This window comes from Symsagittifera roscoffensis, chromosome 2, assembly GCF_963678635.1.
Source record: "Symsagittifera roscoffensis chromosome 2, txSymRosc1.1, whole genome shotgun sequence".
Lineage (NCBI taxonomy): Eukaryota > Metazoa > Xenacoelomorpha > Acoela > Convolutidae > Symsagittifera > Symsagittifera roscoffensis.
Genome location: NC_087063.1, coordinates 3,886,343 through 3,905,716, shown reverse-complemented (window position 1 = coordinate 3,905,716; position 19,374 = coordinate 3,886,343). Strand labels below are relative to the sequence as shown.

General features: G+C 32.2%; 2 protein-coding genes across 3 annotated transcripts in view; both read left to right on the top strand.

Annotated features, from left to right (window-relative positions):
• LOC134840680 (argininosuccinate synthase-like) overlaps window positions 1–5,555 on the top strand; it is a 42,060-nt gene extending 36,505 nt beyond the window's left edge. For both annotated transcript variants that reach the window (XM_063856652.1, XM_063856651.1), the window contains exons 9-10: window positions 1,030–1,252; window positions 4,673–5,555. In XM_063856652.1, coding sequence (XP_063712722.1) covers window positions 1,030–1,252; window positions 4,673–4,748 — 299 coding nt within the window. In that variant the 3' untranslated portion in view covers window positions 4,749–5,555. The remainder of the gene's footprint in view (window positions 1–1,029; window positions 1,253–4,672) is intronic.
• The window catches only part of LOC134838866 (ATP synthase subunit alpha, mitochondrial-like), a 494,565-nt gene that overhangs the window by 54,277 nt on the left and 420,914 nt on the right, over window positions 1–19,374 (top strand). The window lies entirely within an intron of this gene.

Sequence of the window (19,374 nt, the reverse complement as noted above, 5' to 3'; positions counted from 1 at the left end):
GTCCCTTTTTTTGCAAATGGTCTAGAATCGGAGACTTGAGAAGCAAGGCGGCAAAAATTTAGAAAGACAAAGTCACAATGGCTGGTTGATTTTGTTTTCCTGATAAGAGTCGCTTAAATCAACTGATAATTTTTGTACAATTAATGAATGGCGAAAACTGTTTAATTTTTTTAAAGCTGATATTGCCTTGGGTTTCAAATTTAAAACATTGTGGGAAATCGGAACTGTCTGAAGACGAAGTTTTTGTTGCTGTATTGAAAAATGTGGCGCCATCGAAACACGTAAATCAGTTTCTTTATTCGAGCAAGTTTCCTATGGCCAGTTAAGTATGTTGGCCTGTGTCTGCCCAGTTTCGGTTTTAAATTCCGCAAAAAAAAGTGAATTGCTTTTTGTTCTGAAAAGAAAGAGTTTGCCTTTTTTTAATCGAAGCTTTTTGTACTGTAATGCAAGTAGTTGTACTTCAAGCTACATAAAATTTTCTAGTCTGCATTATTATGGGATAGCTCAAGTGAAGTGATAGATTTTTAATCGGCTTAGAATCATCAAATCAGTGAACAAAAATTGAATATTGGACAAAACATATGATGCCCGTTTTAAGGGTTTTTGCCAGATTTCAGGCTCTGATGCATCATTTAGTACGCTATGTACCATCAATGTCTTGCATTCATCTTTTTCAATTGTTGATAAAAGAAATGTGATATCGCTAATTTGAAAGTCAAAATTAGTTTAAAAAAAACGAAAGTTTTCCGGAAATGTCTTTTTACATCATTTCAATTTCATAATTGATTTTATTTTAAAAGCATTAATATACATTAACTTTTGAGTTCCTATCTTTGCTTCAAATGCAAATTTAAGCAACAAAAAACGACACGCCGACGAGAAAAAAAAGGCAGACGAAAAAGGCAAACGAGAAACTTCAAAGTAGTATTTTGAATTAGTTTTAGTTCGGTGTGAGAATTATTTCGGAAATTTAAGACGTCCGTCTAATTAGTTTGTTTAAAGCTACCACCGATGGATGTTTGTGTTTAGGTTTCTGGTACAGCCCCGAGTGTGAGTTTGTGCGACACTGCATTGACAAGACACAAGAGGTGGTGGAGGGGAAAGTTAGAGTGATGTTGTACAAAGGGGGATGTCACATCCTAGGCAGAGAGTCCCCCCTCAGTGTGTACAACGAGAGTCTAGTGAGTATGGATGTGAAGGGAGACTACGAACCGAGTGACGCCGACGGATTCATCAAGATCAACGCACTCAGGTAAGAAACTAGTAATAGGGTGGTTTGTAAACCATCGAAAAATTTTGAGCAGTTTTTAATTTTGTATCAGTCAGTTTAGTTTCACTATACCGTATTCTTGGTTTGCTGCGGTTTTTGTATCCGGCTTTTTCGGAGACTATTTAACTGTAAGGGAAATGAAAAGAGCACTCAACTGGAAAAGTACGGCAAATAGACTGCATATAACTTTGTTTTTTTTTTTTGCTTAAAACATGTTAAAACGTTTTTTTTTTTAAATCGAAATGTGTTTTTTTTGCGGCCCTGATTTGAACACAAATTGCGTACTTTCCAAATTGCGTGACTTTTAGATGGCTTATATAATCCGCCCATCATCCGATTGTCTATGTTTAGGCTAGTTTTATCACACTACAATACTTTAATTTCGAAAGCTAGTTCGTTTCACTCCCAGCCCTTCCTTAAAATATCTATTTTCAAATTTGAAGAAAAAAAATATAATTTTAGTGGTGTTTTATTGAAGTTTGCATGTTCAACGCCTGAACTCTTCTCAATGCGTTGTATTTCTGCTGATACTTTGCTTTGAAATGTCACGAATTGAGAGCCACAATAGCATGCAAAAGTACAAAAAAAAACAGAAAAATGCGATATAAACGAAGGCGCTAGCTCAGCCTGAGATTGTTGCAAAGCATTAATCCTCACGTGAAGTATGTTTTGGTTCGAAAGTTATTGACAAATTGCGGATTATGCCGAGCATCTTAATGGGTCAAGGTTGATTAGTTCGGATGCTAGGTAAATAAGACGACAGGACATGGAGATGACATGACAATAAGACGACAAAGGAACGTAAAAACATTTAAAATGAACTGTTCAAGTTTAAGCTGTTTATATTTCTCAGACATACAATTGGAGAATTGTGTGTAGCGTCCTAAAGTCCCATCAAAAGTCGTTGTCGTCTCAACATCTGTCGTCTTAGTTGCCGGACACCATTAGTTTGACCCTGTTTATATGCCCTGAACTAAATTAAAATCAGTTATCGGTGTCCCATAAGTGAGCAGTTGTAGGATCGTACAGAGTTGGGAATAAAAATGACAACAATTTGTTTTAAGTATATGAATTGAATTGTTCGATTTTTTCAACTTTTGAAGATCTGCTATTTTTCCGACATGGTTGAGTTGATTTTTTGAATCAGACCTATTTATGCAATCGAAATACTAGTTTTTCATGAAAATTTTTGTAAAACCGAATGAAGATATTGACTCCTTGAGTTCAAGTGTAGAAAAATATTTTACCTGCAATTATTTTTGGGAAAGTTGGGATTTGAAAATTATTTGTTTGCTTTGAAGGTTTCATCTACGTTGCTGAAAGTAACTAGAAATATTCATGCGTGGTGAATTATCAGCCAGTAAAAATCGTTCCAAATTGAAACAAAGATAACTGGTTACTGAACAAGTTGCAACGAATGTTCCGACCAGTCTTGAAAAAATACAAAAAATGTTTTTTCTAGAACTTAGAATATTCGACCGTCATAATAAAATAGATAAGTTGGAAAACAAATTTAGTAGAAAATGAAAAGAAAAAAATCGCTAAATTTTTTTATGAAAACATTTCGAAATTTTTAAATTTTTGCAGAATTTTTTTGAAAAGAAAACTTTGAAAGTCTTTTCATTCCCAAAATGGCGCAAAAAAATTCCAAAATTAACTTTAATCGAGCAGAGTTAAGTTTTCATGGCTTAAATTAAGCATAATTAAGCTGTTTTAAGCCTGCTCGCTCACCTTATTCGCTCGAAATTAGACCAAAAATCAAAAAATCAGACGGATTTCAAAATTTATTAATGTCGTTCGAATCACGACAGAAAGGGCTTTTATATGATATAGCCCACGACATTTTCCGATGATTTTTTGTCGTACCTGATCTTGCGTGGAAAGCAAAAAAAAAGAAAAAAACTAAAACACCCGATTATAAAGTTTGTTTTCATTTTCAATGGTCGGAACAAAAAGACTTATTGAATCAGGCGGAAAACCTGATTGTTCTAGCTACCATAAAGGTCAATGAAAAAGTTTTTGCTCCGAAAATTGTTAACATTTGCGATAAGCAAGGGTGTTGCAACCGGTTACTAGACTTTTCCCCCTGAGTAACTTTGGTCATATGCTGACTCAAGTTTGTAGTCATCCTCAAATCGGAATTGTTGTCAGTTAGCAGGCAAATTTTGAGCATGTATGCATTTTAAGTACCGTTTTTATTCAAAACTGATTTTTATGTTGATTGTAAATTTAACAATTTCATTGTATCAGTTTTTTAAATTTTTCTCCTTCATTCAGACAAGAAAGTTTGGCTGATTGTGTATCGGTATAGTGGCCTCTTGATGAGCAAACGGGGGCCGCCCTACTTGCATTATTAGCTCAATTAGACTTGAGTTTGTTTTCTCACATTTGCAACTAAAACTCAAACTGATTCGTACCGCATCAAATTTAGTGTTTATTGTTCCGACTATCGAAGAAAGTGAGGAATATATATTCCCCGGGTATTTTTTATTCAGTCCAATTTTAGAAAAGTTGACTTCGTATGGGCATCGATACTGAAATCTTGTGATTGCCAAGGGAGTATGCTTGCACTTGACTAAAACGCTGCTTTGATTCTGGAATAATACTTTGATATTTTATTTCAACATGCGAATTATTTATGCGTGGCAAACTATCCGCACTCATAATTGTTCCAAATTGAATTGAGGCAAATTAGTTGGTCTTATTAGTTCCAGAAACGACTCAAATTCTAACACTTTTATATTATAAATTTGTAGTTTGTCAATATTTCATTTACCAAAAACGATATGAGACCAATTAATGGGCAGTCGGAACATTCAGGGCTTTGTCCTGATACGAGCAGTCTTGTTTTTATTGCGGATGCTAGGATGCGCTCACACAAGTCGCTACGCCACCTTACTTAAAGTATCGTATGGGGGCTCATTTTTTCAAAACATACATTTTTTTTTTCAAAAGCTATCAATTTTTAATTTTCTTAAACAGATCACTTTTTTTGGTCCTTAATAGGCAGTTGGATCAATAAGCGCTAATAAGTAATACTTATCCCTTACAGGACTCAAATTTAAGCATTTATTCTTTGATATTGGCATTCAAAAATATATAGTTTATCCAAGTTTTTCTGCGAAAAACTGTTTGCGAGCAGTTTAAGGGCAGTTGGAACATTCAGGGCTGTGCTCTGATATACGAGCGTTCTCCTTAAAAGGTAATGCCAAATAACTAGCAATGTTTTCCTCAATAACTAGCCAAATTTCTCAATGAATTTGGGCGGCATTAATCAATCCAAAATTGCTTTTTTATTTGACGTGGGAAATCAATTTTTCGACTGATTTAGTTGCTCCAGTTCAGTGATATTGCGTACAAGTAGATATTAACTATCAGTCAAATTGCAGTGTTGTGTTTTAGACTCAGGGAATACTGCAGAATTGCGAGGAAATGTGATAAACTGCAGCAAGTGGGATTGAGGCCAGTGAAGAAGTGAAACACAGACACAAAAGGAGATATATTTAAATAGAGAGATAGAAATAACGAGAACAGAACAGAACATCACGAGGACTCATCTCACACGAAAATTAATGCCAACCACCGGACGATTAAACATCTCGAAACATCTCAACTAATGCAGAACAGACAACATCAGAAAGTAAAAAAGGAAGAATGCAATATTAGTCATGGACGGGAGACAAGAAAGACACCAAGACGAGTTAAAGCTAAATTGAATGCAAGAATCATGCTGAAATCAGAAACTTTTTTTAAGGGATGAAGAAAATCGCAGTTGTATTACCCATAGTCGCAGTGATAATCGTTGTTTAGAACTCCTATGTAAAATGCCCTGCTTCCTAATTATAATGCTAATTATTAATTACTAATCAATACTCAACAGAATATTCTGCGGCGGAGCCGCTCTATTATGTACTTTGTAAATGCCTATAATCATTGTATCCTTTCATTAAGCTGAGCTTAAAACTCGTTTAGATATCAAGTTTTGATGTTTGGTTTTCAGTTTGTTTGATGTTATTGAAGATCTAATTTTTTTGTTTGTTTGACGGACTATTTAGTCATCGAATTTGTTCGTTTTTGCCGAAACGTGCTTTGTATGTGCTATTTACTTGAAGTAGTCGCCTTTATATGGGTAGCTTACTCACCAGCCCCGTGCATAAAGTGTAGTTTGAAGGTTGTATTTTATTTAGATCTCGCTCGCCAATCAATCCAGGTGATGTATGTCTGTAATCTTCTGATTTTGTTGGATCTTGTATTCTTAGCCCTCGAATATATCTGCATTCCTTTCCGTTTTTCCAGACTCACGAAGCCAAGAATGAAAAAGAGACACGGATGCGGAACAATAAGCAGAATGGTCTAAGAGCAGAATGGGTCCAAGAGCAGAAAAATGTTAACATTTACTGATTAAGAGTAATTAAAGTAGCGAAGACTATTATATAGGTCTTGCATATAAGAGTCTTCACTACGTTAATTACTCCTAATCAGTAAATGTTAACATTTTTATATAGGTCTTTTTCAGGAAAAAGTTAAAACTTGTTCGCGCTCAATTTTGATGTTTCTCGGTTTCTTTTCAAGCTCAGTGCATTTTTATTGTTAAAAGGAGGTTAAACTCCACTATCGAACAGCAAAATGGTTAAGGTCACAAAAAAACGTGGTCGACTTCTAATTTCGAATATGGAAATTAATTGTCAGATTTCCCAGCGAAATAAAAGTTTTACCTATTGATCCAGTTTTCTCAAATTGTTCCATAAATTAAAGGACTTTAAGGCCATCTGTGTTTTTTCTTCGAATTCAAGATTTCTGAAACAACAAGTCGGAAAAATTTTAAAATGAGCATAAAAGTCTTTACTACAGATGTGTATTCATACATATTGATGCATTTATGAATGCACTTAGATATATTTGCACTTTTGCAATTTTTGAGTTCAATTGAAATTCATCTGCTGAAAGTGACTTAAATAGCACTCTCTACCAACGAAAGTTTAAATAGAGCGAAAAAACGTGAACGATTTCTAGTCTCAAAAGAGGAATTAATTTTTTTAATTTCAAGCTAACTAAAAACTTTATCTGTTGATCCTGTTTTCATCAAGTTGGGTTAATGTTATCAAAAAAGTGCCAATCATAAATCGTTTTAGAAATTCGAAGAGTTTTTTCTTAGAAAATCGAAAGTTGAGATAAATTCAACAAAGTCAGTGGTTTTTTAATGTTTACTTGCGTTCATTACTCTTTTCCAATTTTTGATTGGCTGTGTTAAATACGTCCGAACTGATAAAAAAACAACTATCAGAATTGACAATAATACCGAGAAATAGACAAAAATATTCATGAATTGAATAATTTCTAGTATTTTTTTATTGAATTTCAAAAAAACCTCAATTAAATTACTCAAAATATGCATAAAATTTAAATTTCTCTCTCGTAATACTGACTACTACTATACTTGATTTACTGATCAGCTTACAAGAAATGCTGCCCAAGAGTAAAAAAAACGGAGAAACATGAACCTTCCCTTAGACTATTCTGCCTATTGACTGCCCACCAAGAGACAAATAAAACTGAAACATAACTGCTGGTTTTAGGGCAAATCGTGAATTTTCTGAAAATCGTTTCAAGTTTCTGATAAACAAAGTTTAATCTCCAGGCAGGAAATTCCAGTTAGAACGCGATATACTTTGCTTAGTAAAGAATAATTTCAATTAAATTACCTTGCCTCAATTCAATATCAACGATGAAGTGTAAAAATTTGAGTTGTACCAAATTATTACGATCGACTAGTAAGCCTCAATTCAATTTTGGATTAATGACGTTGAGAGGGATATTTCGCCACGCATAATCTAGTGCAGAGCATAGCCAAATTGGCAATGTTCAAACTCCTAAAATTTTGCAATACTAATTGGATGCAAAATATTTTTTAAGTTTGGTATCAGAGAGTCGTTATCTTCAATGAGTCATAGAAATGTTTCAAAAACTATTATTTTGATGGACGAAACTTGACTGAATGTAATCTGACAAAAAAGTATAAATATTCCGTTTTCTTTGAAAGTCGGACCAAAAAATAAGAAACTTGAAGTCTTCATCAGTTTACAAAAAAAGGTGTGTTTTTTTTCAATTTTAAACGCAATTAACCTAAATTTTTCCACTTTCATCAAAAATACAGTCAATAACTTTGCTTTAGAAAGTTGTGTTATATTGAAAGCCAGTTTTTCCAAAAAATGCTTCGTTTTCTAATTCGTTTATTTTTTTTTGAGTGACTGTAACCCACTTCTTTTTAGAAATGGTACCATCAGTTTCAATTTTGAGCTCAAGCTTCAAAAAGTTATTATGGTTTACAGTCAGTAAGTTGCCTTCAAAAACTCTATAAAATTAAAGCATGTGTTTTCAAACATTGATGCATTTTTTCATTCGTAAATTTTCCTGTTGAAATACTAATCAACTCCTTCAAAATTGTAACCCATTAGTTTCAAATTTGAGTTTAAGCTTCAGAATATTTCGATGATATAAAAAACACTGCCAGTAGTTTGCCTTCAAAAAATGTTTTAAATTAAAACAAGTGTTTCTAAACCTTGATGCATTTTCTTATTCGTTAGTTTTCCTGTTTAGTTACTACCCTGCTCCTTCTTCGAAATTGTAACGCATTAGTTTCAATTTTTAGCTCAAGCTTCAGAATGTTTCGGATGATATAAAAAACATAGTCAGTAGTTTTGCTTCAAAAATCGTTTCATATTAAAAACAACTGTGTTTGGAAAATTTGTTCGTTTTTTTTTGTTGGATGACTGTAATGTTTTACCTATAATTAAAACAATTAGATTGTAATAAATTGGAGCAAACCCTTCGGCGGACTCAATCATTGTGTTTCAAGATGTCTTGTCTTTCTAGAAAATCTTTTGTTTTCACATACGAAAAAAAATTATCTCATTGCGATTCCAAACTACAACGAAATGTTTTTGATGGTTTTTTGGCGGAGCCTAGGAAATGTTTCTAATTCTTGAAGCTCATTTTTAAATGTTTTTATTTCCAATTTTGTTTCATAATCACATTATTTGATAATAAACGCATAAATTTTTGAAAAACATTTCGTCCTCGTGATATGCAGTTTTAGACAAGTAACCAATTATAGACATTGCTCAGCAATCACCTTGTGGCTGACGAAGATGAAATGAGAAGTGCGACCGTCTCTTCTGGTCCGTCACATTTTTTAGTCATTTGTGTGCAATGTTTCTAGTTCTATTATTTTTAAAAACTGTCTTTGTTCCGATAACTTCGCGAAGTGGTAAGAAATATGGCGTCGGATGTTTTGTTATTGTAACACATTGTCTACCTCAAAAAAATCATAGGTATTTATAACTCAGGTTCATTTGCAAGTACTGTTGGCTGTGATTGAGAGACCAGGCACAAACTTCAAAACTGTTTTAAAACAAATTTCGAAACTTGTCTGTGTCAGAAAAATTAATCGGAGTAGTTCGGTTTCGAGACAAAATTAGATAGATATTGATTAGAGGCTGACCTTCAATCCGATCATTTCAGATTGATGTAGGTCTTTGAACTTCTGATTTTTTTGATCTTGTATCCTTAGCTTTTGAATACATCTGCATTCTCCGTTTTACGCAGGCTCACGAAGCTGAGAGCAAATGAGAGCGAGTAGCATGACAAACAAAATTGAAACAATACTGTTTGTTTTTGAGGCAAAACCTTAAATGTTCGAAACGCTTTTTAAAGTGTCTGACCCTAAGTAATCAATTTTAAATTTTAAAAAATTGAAATTTTGTAGTACGTTTTTTTTCTGAAGCAATGCCAGGTACAAAGAAAAAGAAAGAACGAAAGAAAAAAAGGAAACTATTGTCAAAAAGCTCTGGAATTTTAAACAATATGCACAATTAAATATGCTTCACGTCTCAAGTTACAAAATGGTAGCAAGTTAAATATCTTGTGAATTTTGAGCTCTAGTTTTTTTTAAATTAAGTTTCCGAGGGCACAAAAATAGACTGTCAACAGTTTTGTTTATATGACCTGAAAATGTTTAATATTTCAAACCTATTTGTTCCAAAAAAACGCTTTTTGTATTTTAATTTGTTTCCTATCCTGTCGAATGACTGTAAGCCATTTATGAATTGTTTTGATTAGAGCAATTGAGTATGTAATAAATAAGAGCAACCTTCAGGGTGGAACTAAGGTGTATACGTTTGAAGATGTCTGGCATTTCTCATACAGAAAATATATCAACACTGCGACAGTCTAAAACAACTAAGCCTCACTGGATGTTTGAACCAAGACTCATGGTTTTTTTTAAAACCTTGTAGCTCAATTTTCAACTGTTTAAACTATTGAATGTGAGTAAACAAAATTCTGTGTTTGTAAAAAATCGCTTCTCGGGCTTTTAACGGTAGTTTTAGCCAAGTAATCAATTAGGTATTTTGCTAAGCTTTCAGGTTCTGGCTGACAAAGTTGAAAGGAGGAGGTCAACCTTTTGCTATGTGGTTCCTCCCCTTTTTTGGTTATTTTGATCCCACCATTGCAAATGGGGAGGAACTATGTATTGGGGTGTATTTCATTTTCCGTTTTTCATGCAAAATCAGGCACCACAAACAGTTATCGGACTGGGTTGAGTGATATATCATATTAAAACCCTTTAAGTCGTGATTCAAACAACTTTCATAAATTGCCAAAAAATTCTCAGAGTCGATTAAAACCGGTCTGAAATTTTTGATATTTTGTCTTACTCCGAGCGGGTAACGCGATCGAGTAACGTTCGTCAAGTTTTTCGATTATTTTTGTTATAGTCAGAAAATAGTCAGAAACTTTGTATTGGGCTGTGTTTCATATTTATTGTTTTCCACGCAAAATTGGCTACCAAAAAAAAACATTTCAGACTGGGCTGAGTGATTTATCATTCTAAAGCCTTTTTTAATCGTGATTCGAAACACTTTAAAGAATTTTCAAAAGAGGTTCATTTGTCTAATTTTTCATAGTGTCTAATTTTTAGGACTTTCAAGCTCTCAAAACTTAATTTTATTTTGAAGAAAAATAATTATCGATGTTTCATTTAGCGCTTTATTGGTAATAAAGTTTTTGTACCCAAAAAATAAAAAAAAAATTTCTTTTTTTTTGTGTGGTATTCTTTTCTTGAAAAAAAAAATGAAGTTATCTGTCTAATTCACTGATTTTTTTATCGATCTTGAATCAAACCACGCACTAAAAACGACACCAATTTGAAGAAATCATAAGAAAAAAAAACGTTTTTTCCTATTTTTTCTAAAGAAAACGATAGGAACATTCTGTCCTACTAGCACAGCAACCGATTTTTCTTGTTTTTAAATCTCTTTGATTATCTCGTCTTTGTTTCAAACTTTTTTGTTCTGATAACTTCAAAAAAAGGTAAGCAACAATGGCGCTGGATGTGTTTTCATTCTGACGCTTTATATCTCTCAAAAAAAAGCTCGTAGCGACTACAGTGCGTACTCATTGTTGTACGTGACTCAGAAACTAAAAATAAGGCTCGGAAAATTTAAGTTTTGAGATTACAATAAAAGTTTGTTAAAAACTGATCTTCAATCTTTAATCTACCTCAATTCTTATTTTGTTGTAGCTATTATTTGCTCTCATCTCGGAATTTTTTACCAAAATTTTTAGAATAACCGAAAAATTTGAGAAAAAAAGTCATGAAAAAGGGGAAATAAAGTTTTTCCCAAAAATTTATTCAATACTTTAGTTGTTTTCTTTGAAACTTCAGTGTTGTCAAAATTTTCGAGGTCTCTTGCACATCCCTATTGTTAGAAGATGTCAACGGCTCTTAGAAGATGCAATCGAATTTACTTGTTTTAGAAATGGCTTTTTTAAAACTATTTATCTAAACAGGTTAAATAAATATGTTATATGACATTAATCCGTACGCATCACATCAAGTCCATACGCATCATATGTCAATTTAATCATATTATAATATAATTCAGTATCAACTACGACCAACTTAGTCTGAAAAACAATTTGGTGATGCTGAAAACTTTATAGATTTTTCTTTTGGTAATAATCTAAAACTATTTCAACGATTCATTTTTATTAGGACGTCAGGCTTTGGAAGATGGAATCTTAGAGTCGTTCAATAATTTTTGATTTTCATTTTTTTTTCAAAAAATAACGGTTGAATAATTCAAATTTTTTTATACGAAACTTTCTGCAACAGTAAGTAGTAAAAATTCCTCTATAAATACCTGCTAGGTTAATTTTTTGATACCTGCGGTCTTTTTCAACAATTATGCCGTTTTTCTCTACCAGGGTCAAAACTGATCCCCAATTTGGCCCACAATCGTAATTCGAAATTTCGTGGAGAAAATGTTGTGAAAATGGTATAAACAATTCAAAAATTTATATTTATGGTAAGGGCTGAATGAGCCCAAATTTCACCTTGACTAGTTTGCACCTTTTGCTGTTCAATTTATATATAATTTATATTACAATTGTTTTTTAATGCAACTAAATTATAAAATCAAGAGGGCTTTTTTTAATTTGGGATTGAAAATGTTGCGTGAAAAACAGTGTAAGTTTGAAAATTAGCAAAAGTTTTAACTACACTTGAAAAAATTGAATCGTACTATTCGTCTCGAATCTCAATTAAAAAACAAAAAGAAGGAATACTTGGATGAATTTTTCTTGAGCCAAATGTCCACTTCCTCAACTTTCGAAAAATTTGACAATGAAAGCTGAAATTTTTTGATTATTTGAGTTTGATATTAGCAGGTTATTTCAAGTCTGAAAAATTTAATGTAACTTACGGAAGTTTGAAAGTTGCCAATTAGGACAATTGTTTGATATTTAGTTTGCGCAAAAAATCCCTTTTCACTTAACGGTTAGCTGTGGCGGCAAATTAATCCGGCCATAAAATAACTCCAAACTGATTTTATAAAACTATTTGGTTCAGGTATTGCGTTAATAGATGCCAAATCTCATATTTACTACTTAAAAAAGCGTTCAGGGGGTTTCAAAAAAATGAAAACATTTTTGAAACTATTTTTTTTTCTAAATTTTTTGGTTTTTCCATACTGAATTTTATAGAAAGTTTAAAAAAATGCAACAAGAACAAGCTGAGTTAAAAACAAAACCTAATTAGTAATTTTTCTACAAGAAATAATTTATTTCAGTTACTTTTTGGTCAGCTCCTGTAAATATGCTCTTGTGTATTCAATTTGACTAATTGTCGACAAATCTTGACTCTGCAAACTTCTATCCGCAACGTGTTGTCTCTTTTTAGCATGGCATTCAACTTGACCTTGACCTGAAATTTGGGTCAAAGCGCGGGTCAAATTCGATGTAATTAGCGATAAATCGCTCGTTCCAATTGAGTTTGAAAGTTTTCGTTCCGCATTTTTTGAGCCCAACATATTGTTAAATTTAATTTTAACGATTGAAGGGATTTTCGCATTTTGCCTATTTTGACCTTGATTTGTAGTCACTAGCCAAGTGCTGATGTTTTCACATGTAGCTAACGATTGATGTGACGAAATATTTTTGACCGACTCTTTTTCCCTGTCTTTCAGTTTTTGCCTCTGTTCTATTGTACTACTGAGTAAATGTTCCTTTTTTGGTACTGAGAAAAACGGACTATCTGCTTCGATTTGTGGTAACAAAGACGCATAACTTTCGTGTTGAATTAATCTATCATATTCTCGGTCATCTAAATTTTTCAATTTTTGCTCTAAATTGGTCAGCAAAACCGCTTTTTGTCTCTCAATTTCGCGTCGGTTTCGACTCGTTTTTCGATCGAGGTAAAATGTGTTGGAGCGATTTTTCTGATGAGCTGATGATTTGGTTAAAATTGGAAGCTCAATTTCGGGTTTGGTGTTTGAGCGTTTAGCACCGAATGGTTCATTTTTCCGAGTAGAGTTTTCGCTTGGTTTTGTATGAGGTCCATAAACTGTTTTCTCGTGGAAGGCACCATGGCTATAACAATAAAACATTAAAACATTTATTTTAAAAAACTGCTAAAATTTATAACTTTATAAATTATAATTTTAATTCTAAAATTTATCATTTTATATTAAAAAAAATGGCAGATATATTGGAAAAAACCGATGAAATTGATATTTTTTTTAGTAAAAATAAAGCAGATATATTAAAAAAAAAAAGCTGAAATTTATAACTTTTATATTAAAAATAAAGCAGATATATTAGAAAATGCTAAAATTGATCACTTTAACATTAAAAATAAAGCAGATATATTAAAAAAACAGCTGAAATTGATTAGGAAAAATCAACCGTATTGAAACATTTTGTCGGAAATGTTTGAAACACTGCAACAAATTTATAAATTCTAAGTGCTTTTTTATTTTTTCCTTTCTGTGGTTTATCATGTTTATAATTATGAACCAGAAGACAACTTAGATTTCCAATAGGGCGAGAATTAGAGCCTGTATCTGTTTGTTTTAATATGGCTAGTTGAATACTTTGCAATTCTGAAAAAAAGAGAGAATCAGTTATTTTTTGTTGATAAATGGCTATTCTTTTTTCTTGTTCAGATTCAAAAAGTATTCAGCTAGCCATCATAATCAAAAACAGTTTAAAACGGAAGTTTTTTTGAGGATCAGTTGATCTGTTTTCAACAATTTTAGTTTTTAAATTTTTCATGCTTTTTATTTTTATAGTTCTTATTTTTAATACAGTTCTCACCTGAGGATTCAGCTAATTAGCATTTATCAGCATATCACTAATTAAAAACAAGCAGGTAAAAATTAAACAATTTAAGCTTCCAGCGTGAACTAAAAAAAAGACACGGTTGAAATAAAAAACATGAAAAAAAATAAAAAAACTTAACAACTGAGCCTAAAAATTGTCTGTCGCAAAATTATTTGTCTGTAGTTTAGTTTTTCACTGGAAAATATAACTTATAAAACATAGATGAAGCTGCACGTCGTCAAAAAAGCAAAAAAAAAATCAGCAAACACTTTTAACAATTTTAAAAAAAAGAAAGGGGGCAAGTAAGAACAATTGATAATCTTTTTTTAAAAAAAAAAATCTTTCTACGAGAATTGAAATTCAATCTTCGGATCTAAAAATTTTCAAGCAGGTTACACTACACAATTGTGCAACAGAAGCTTACAGTAGCAGAAAAATAGTCAATTATAAAAAGGAGAACACATGCTACTAAACTGCCGTTACTGCACAAAAAAAATTCCACCAAAATGACTATTTTATTAGGATTAGTTGTATAAAAATTATTCTTCGTAAAATAACAAAATGATTGCAAACTCGCGTGTGTTATAATGTTTGACAAGTCTAGAAGAAACGAAAATGAAAGATACTCACAAGGTACTCAGCTTCAAATTACTTTTTTTTGGCATAAAAAAAATTAACAAAAAATTATCTGTCGCCCAGAATTCAAAGAACATCCGAAATGATTTCCTCATGCGTGTTTTTTTTACATTTCAGAACGACGCTTTTCATCAACTTTGACAAAAACAGCTGAAAAAGCAACGGATATGAGAGATAATAACAGGCTTAACCAGCACCTTAAATAACGAGAAAAACTGAAAAATCTTAAAATTTGCAGAAAATTTATAAAGACTAAATTGTCGATCAAGCTATTTTTTTATGTATTCCGATGGGAATATTTTGCGGAATAACCCGATGGGAATGAAATTGCTATTTTTTTGTCATTATTAAATCAGGGAAGATAGCTTCGTTAATATGTTTTTTTTTCTGAAAAACTACAAACACTGGGGTTTTCTTTTTCAACCAAAGGAAAAAGCGAAGATTTTTAAAACATTCTGAAAAGCAATGTTGTTTTTTGACATATGAAGAAGCAGAATAATTAAAAGGATGAAGAAGCCGAGTATTTAAAACAATTTGCTGAGCCAAAAACGGAAGTTTTCGTTTTCGGCTCCTTTTGGCATTTCAGTCGAACCCAGAGAGGTGTTCTGGATGCTGAAAAGTCGTCGTAAACAGCACCAGAAGTTTGAAATCCTGGACACTAAACTGTTCAAGATAAATTTATTGATCATGGCTGAAAAATTTTTTTTCAGCAAAATTTCTCAGCTAAAAAATAAAAGCAACATCTAATCTTAGTAGTTTATAATATTTATAATATAAATAGGTTTACACAATTTTATTTAGATTTTTAAGAAGTTCTAATGCTGTTGAATTTGGTTATTCATAAAATTGGTGCCAAAGTCTTTTTGATCTCAAAGTAATATCGGACATTTTAAGGCAGAAAAATTGGTAAACAAGTCAACAGAATTGAAGGGGACAACCAGTAAGCTGAAACTCAGCCAAAAACTTTTGTTAAAAAACAAAAATGAAAAAAATTTCATGTAACACTGACATGGGATCTACAATAGCTATATAAGTAGTGCATGCAAAGTAGATTACATAATTCGGAAATTGAAATTACAGAATTTAAGTCGACAACCACGAAGCCAAAAAACCATCAGTGGAAAATTAGTACCGAAACTCTAAAATTTTCCATGCATGGTTTGAATTTTCGATATAGCATGAGTAGTAACTAGTACCCGGTAGCTAAATTGATTTTTCATGAAATTGAGCTAATTAGCAGCATAGCAGCATCATAATTGATTCAACTGATTTTGTGAAATTAGTTGTTCACGTGAAAAAAATTGCAATCGCAATGATTAATCAGACAAACGAATCATGCCAAAAAACTATTAAAGTTTTGAGTTCTTTTTTTTTTGTAGTGAGAGAAATTTGTTTAAGAATGTAGACCTTGCACTCAGCTAACTATGTTTTTGAGAGTTTTATGGCACCTAGACCTTTTCTCTGACGAGCTCGCTTGAAATACCAAACAGCGCTTCAAATTCAAATTTGATTTGCCAGTTTTTTTTCTAAAAACTCAATCTATCATGTGTCGAAGTCTCTATCTTGAACTTTAAATAAAAGTAAGAAAATATCAAAACCCTAAAAACATTTTTTTGGTTTCATTATTTAAAAAGTTTAAAAAAATTCTTCGTCCGGTGACCGTGAAAAGATGCTCATAAGTTTTTTTAAGTGAGACATTCCCGTTGAGCTGCAATCTGAAAAAAAAATATTGATTTCGCAGACAGCAAGCTGACACATTAACACAACGATCAGCAGACAGAGCAAAAAAAAACGACATTAAAAAAGAGATTGTTATTTGAAACCTTTTTACATGGTTGATATTCGTGTTTTTTATTTACTATTATAATATTGCATTATTTTTGTATAAAACTTCCGTGACCTATAGTTTTTTTTCTGTGACCTATGCTTAGATTTTGATTTCATTTACAAAAAAACATTGAATTTTCCCTAACTTTGTTTGAATGAATTTTTAGATGTAATGCTCTCAAACAGTTATACAACAAGTTTTAGGTTTTAATAACTGGTGCAAAAAATATCAATCCTTTTTTATTTAATGTACATTTTTTAAAAAAACTGCTTAAAACATTTTATGGAATTCAGTATACATTTTCATTGAATTTGGACTGATAAAAGTAAAGTCATAGATAATGCACGTTTTTTTTGAGCATTTGGACTTTGTTATTAACAGTATAACTTAAAAATTGCTTGCAAAAACAATCATTTGATGCTGAATGGATTTCAAAGAATTGACTTTATGATATTATCAATTTTTTATAATAAAGCTCAAGTCTTTTTTTATACGACTACTCCAAACTTGAAATCAACTGCAGCTACAAGTGGTTTTGTAACTACGGCTCTTTTCATTTTGTTTTATCTAACTACTGAAAACCAAAGCAAATCAAACCAAACCAGGACACAAAAACAAAAAAAAAATAAACGGAAGATTTGGTTGCAATTAAGAAATGAATGCGATTAAGAATTGCGATTAAGAAATGCGATTAAGAAATGAATGACTCTGAATAAAATCAGAGGGAAATAATCCAAAATTGAAACAAAACCTTGAAAAATACCAAAAAAACCAAAAAAAATCTAATTACTTCATAAGAACCGAACCCGGGGGCGTTGTCGTCTCAATTATAATTATTGATGTTACAATAAACTAGAGGAAAGCTGGACTTTCAAAAAATTTGAGCATAAGTAAATAAGCCGACAAAAAAAAACAAAAGGAGGATAGTCCAAAAAAGCAAAAAAAGAGGTCTCGACCGGATTCCTGCCAAGGTTTTTGCTGTCTCAAGAAGCTACACCAGATGATTCCTTAAACTTATAAAACTATTTTGGCAGACAAAATAGTCAAGTGAAAATTGCCAAACAAAATTTAGCAGAAATAATACAGAAAAATTGTTGAATTAGGACAGTACGCAGTGCTATCAACTTGAATGGATTAAAAATTCAAATGCTCAAAAAAACAAGTCACTAAATTGCTTTGAAATAAGTGAACCCACTCTCAGAACAAAAAAACCAAGCCTTGAAAAAGAATAAAAATAATGAAAAAAATTCGGACAAAAAATCGCTTTACAATTTTATATTTTCAAACTGAAAGTTTTAGCATTTAGAGAAACAAAAAATCTTTTAAAAAATGAGTTTCTCAAGTTGAATTGAAGAAAACTTTTGAATTGAATAGAATTTCAATGAACAACACACGGCAGACAAATATTGGGACAAAATCAATTAAACCTGCAAAAACATCAATTTTTATCTGATTTTTTTTTCATCTGTAGTCACAGTAACTCATTAACTCTAAACACAGTAGCTCTAGATCAAAAAATAAAACTGTTAAAACTGTAACTTGTGTGAAACTTGAGATCTTTTAAAAACGAGATCTTCTGAACAAAGTTGTTTAGGGGAAAAAGTCTAGTACTCGATTGCAATACTCATAATTTCAATTGCAATGGCTCATAATTTTTTTCTTTTTTAATCAATTGATAAGGTGGCCGTGTCGTTGTATGCTACTTGCAAAGCAACCGAGTCTTTTAATCGTTTAAGTTTCGCTTTAAAAACAATATTGGAGCACTTTTTGGATGCCCACAAGAATATTGAATTTATTTGGTTATTCAGTTTCTATGTTGCGCCAAATATGGTTTTTTGTTAATCATACGTCGCGCCATATATGTTTCCATGGTACCCATAGGTCGCGCCATGCATGATACCATAGTAACCATACGTCGCGCCATGCATGATACCATAGTAACCATACATTGCAAGCATCCATGGTGACATAAATTATCAACAGCCCTGGTAAAAGTATCACTATTGTCTAATTTGAAGTCCCCATGATAATAAAAATGTGCAACCATACGTCGCGTCATGCATGGAAAGTGTGTTATTTTAACATAAAAATACGTCGGCAATTTTTCATGGCTTCCATGGAACCATGCATGGTGCGAAGTATGGTTGCACATTTTGGTCAAGCCGGGAAATGTGACAAACTAGGCAAGACAGCGAATTATCCACACAATACTACTAATATTGGATAAGTTGGAATGTTTTTAAATGATTTTAAAAAAACACACCATAAGCAGTAGAAGACTACTTAAAACACTTTTTTATTCGAATTTTCGCTTATGACAAAGAAAATTCCGATATATTGGAATTGAATATATTTTTTTGAAATATGCTTTTTCCATAAATAATGGCCCCCGTCCCAAAAAGTTGAGCTTTGACAGTAATTTTAACCTCGGCACCATCTCCAGAAATATTTGGTTGTAAGTCATTTCTTTCGGCACGTCACGATCATGCGGAACTTCATCCAAATGTTCCGGAACTTTTTCCAGCACCTGGAACGTGTGTGACCTGGTGATATAAAAACTCGGATCTTGAGAAAATGTTGCATTCTGATTGGCCGAATCAAATCCATGCGCGTAAGTGTTACTTCTTGATTTGAGACAATTTTCGATACTTGCTTTGTAATTTTGGAACAAAAAACTGGGTGTTGTCGAGTTTTGAGAATGGCTATAAGAAAATGTCGGATTTTTTGGACTTGTGTTTGTGTCACGTGATCGACTTCTGCAAAACTTCCCACTCTCGTTGAAATAAAATTGCTTATTTAAAAAAGACTGTTTGATAAACGAAAACTCTTCATAAGAGCATAAATTTCCGAGGCAATTAAAAGCTTCAGACGATGTTTTGAAACTGATGTCGAGAAGCTTACGTGATGCAAGGCGCTCCTTCGAAAGCTCGCCATGATCCGGAAATAAAACGTCCTCATTGATAAATTGCAGAGGAATTTT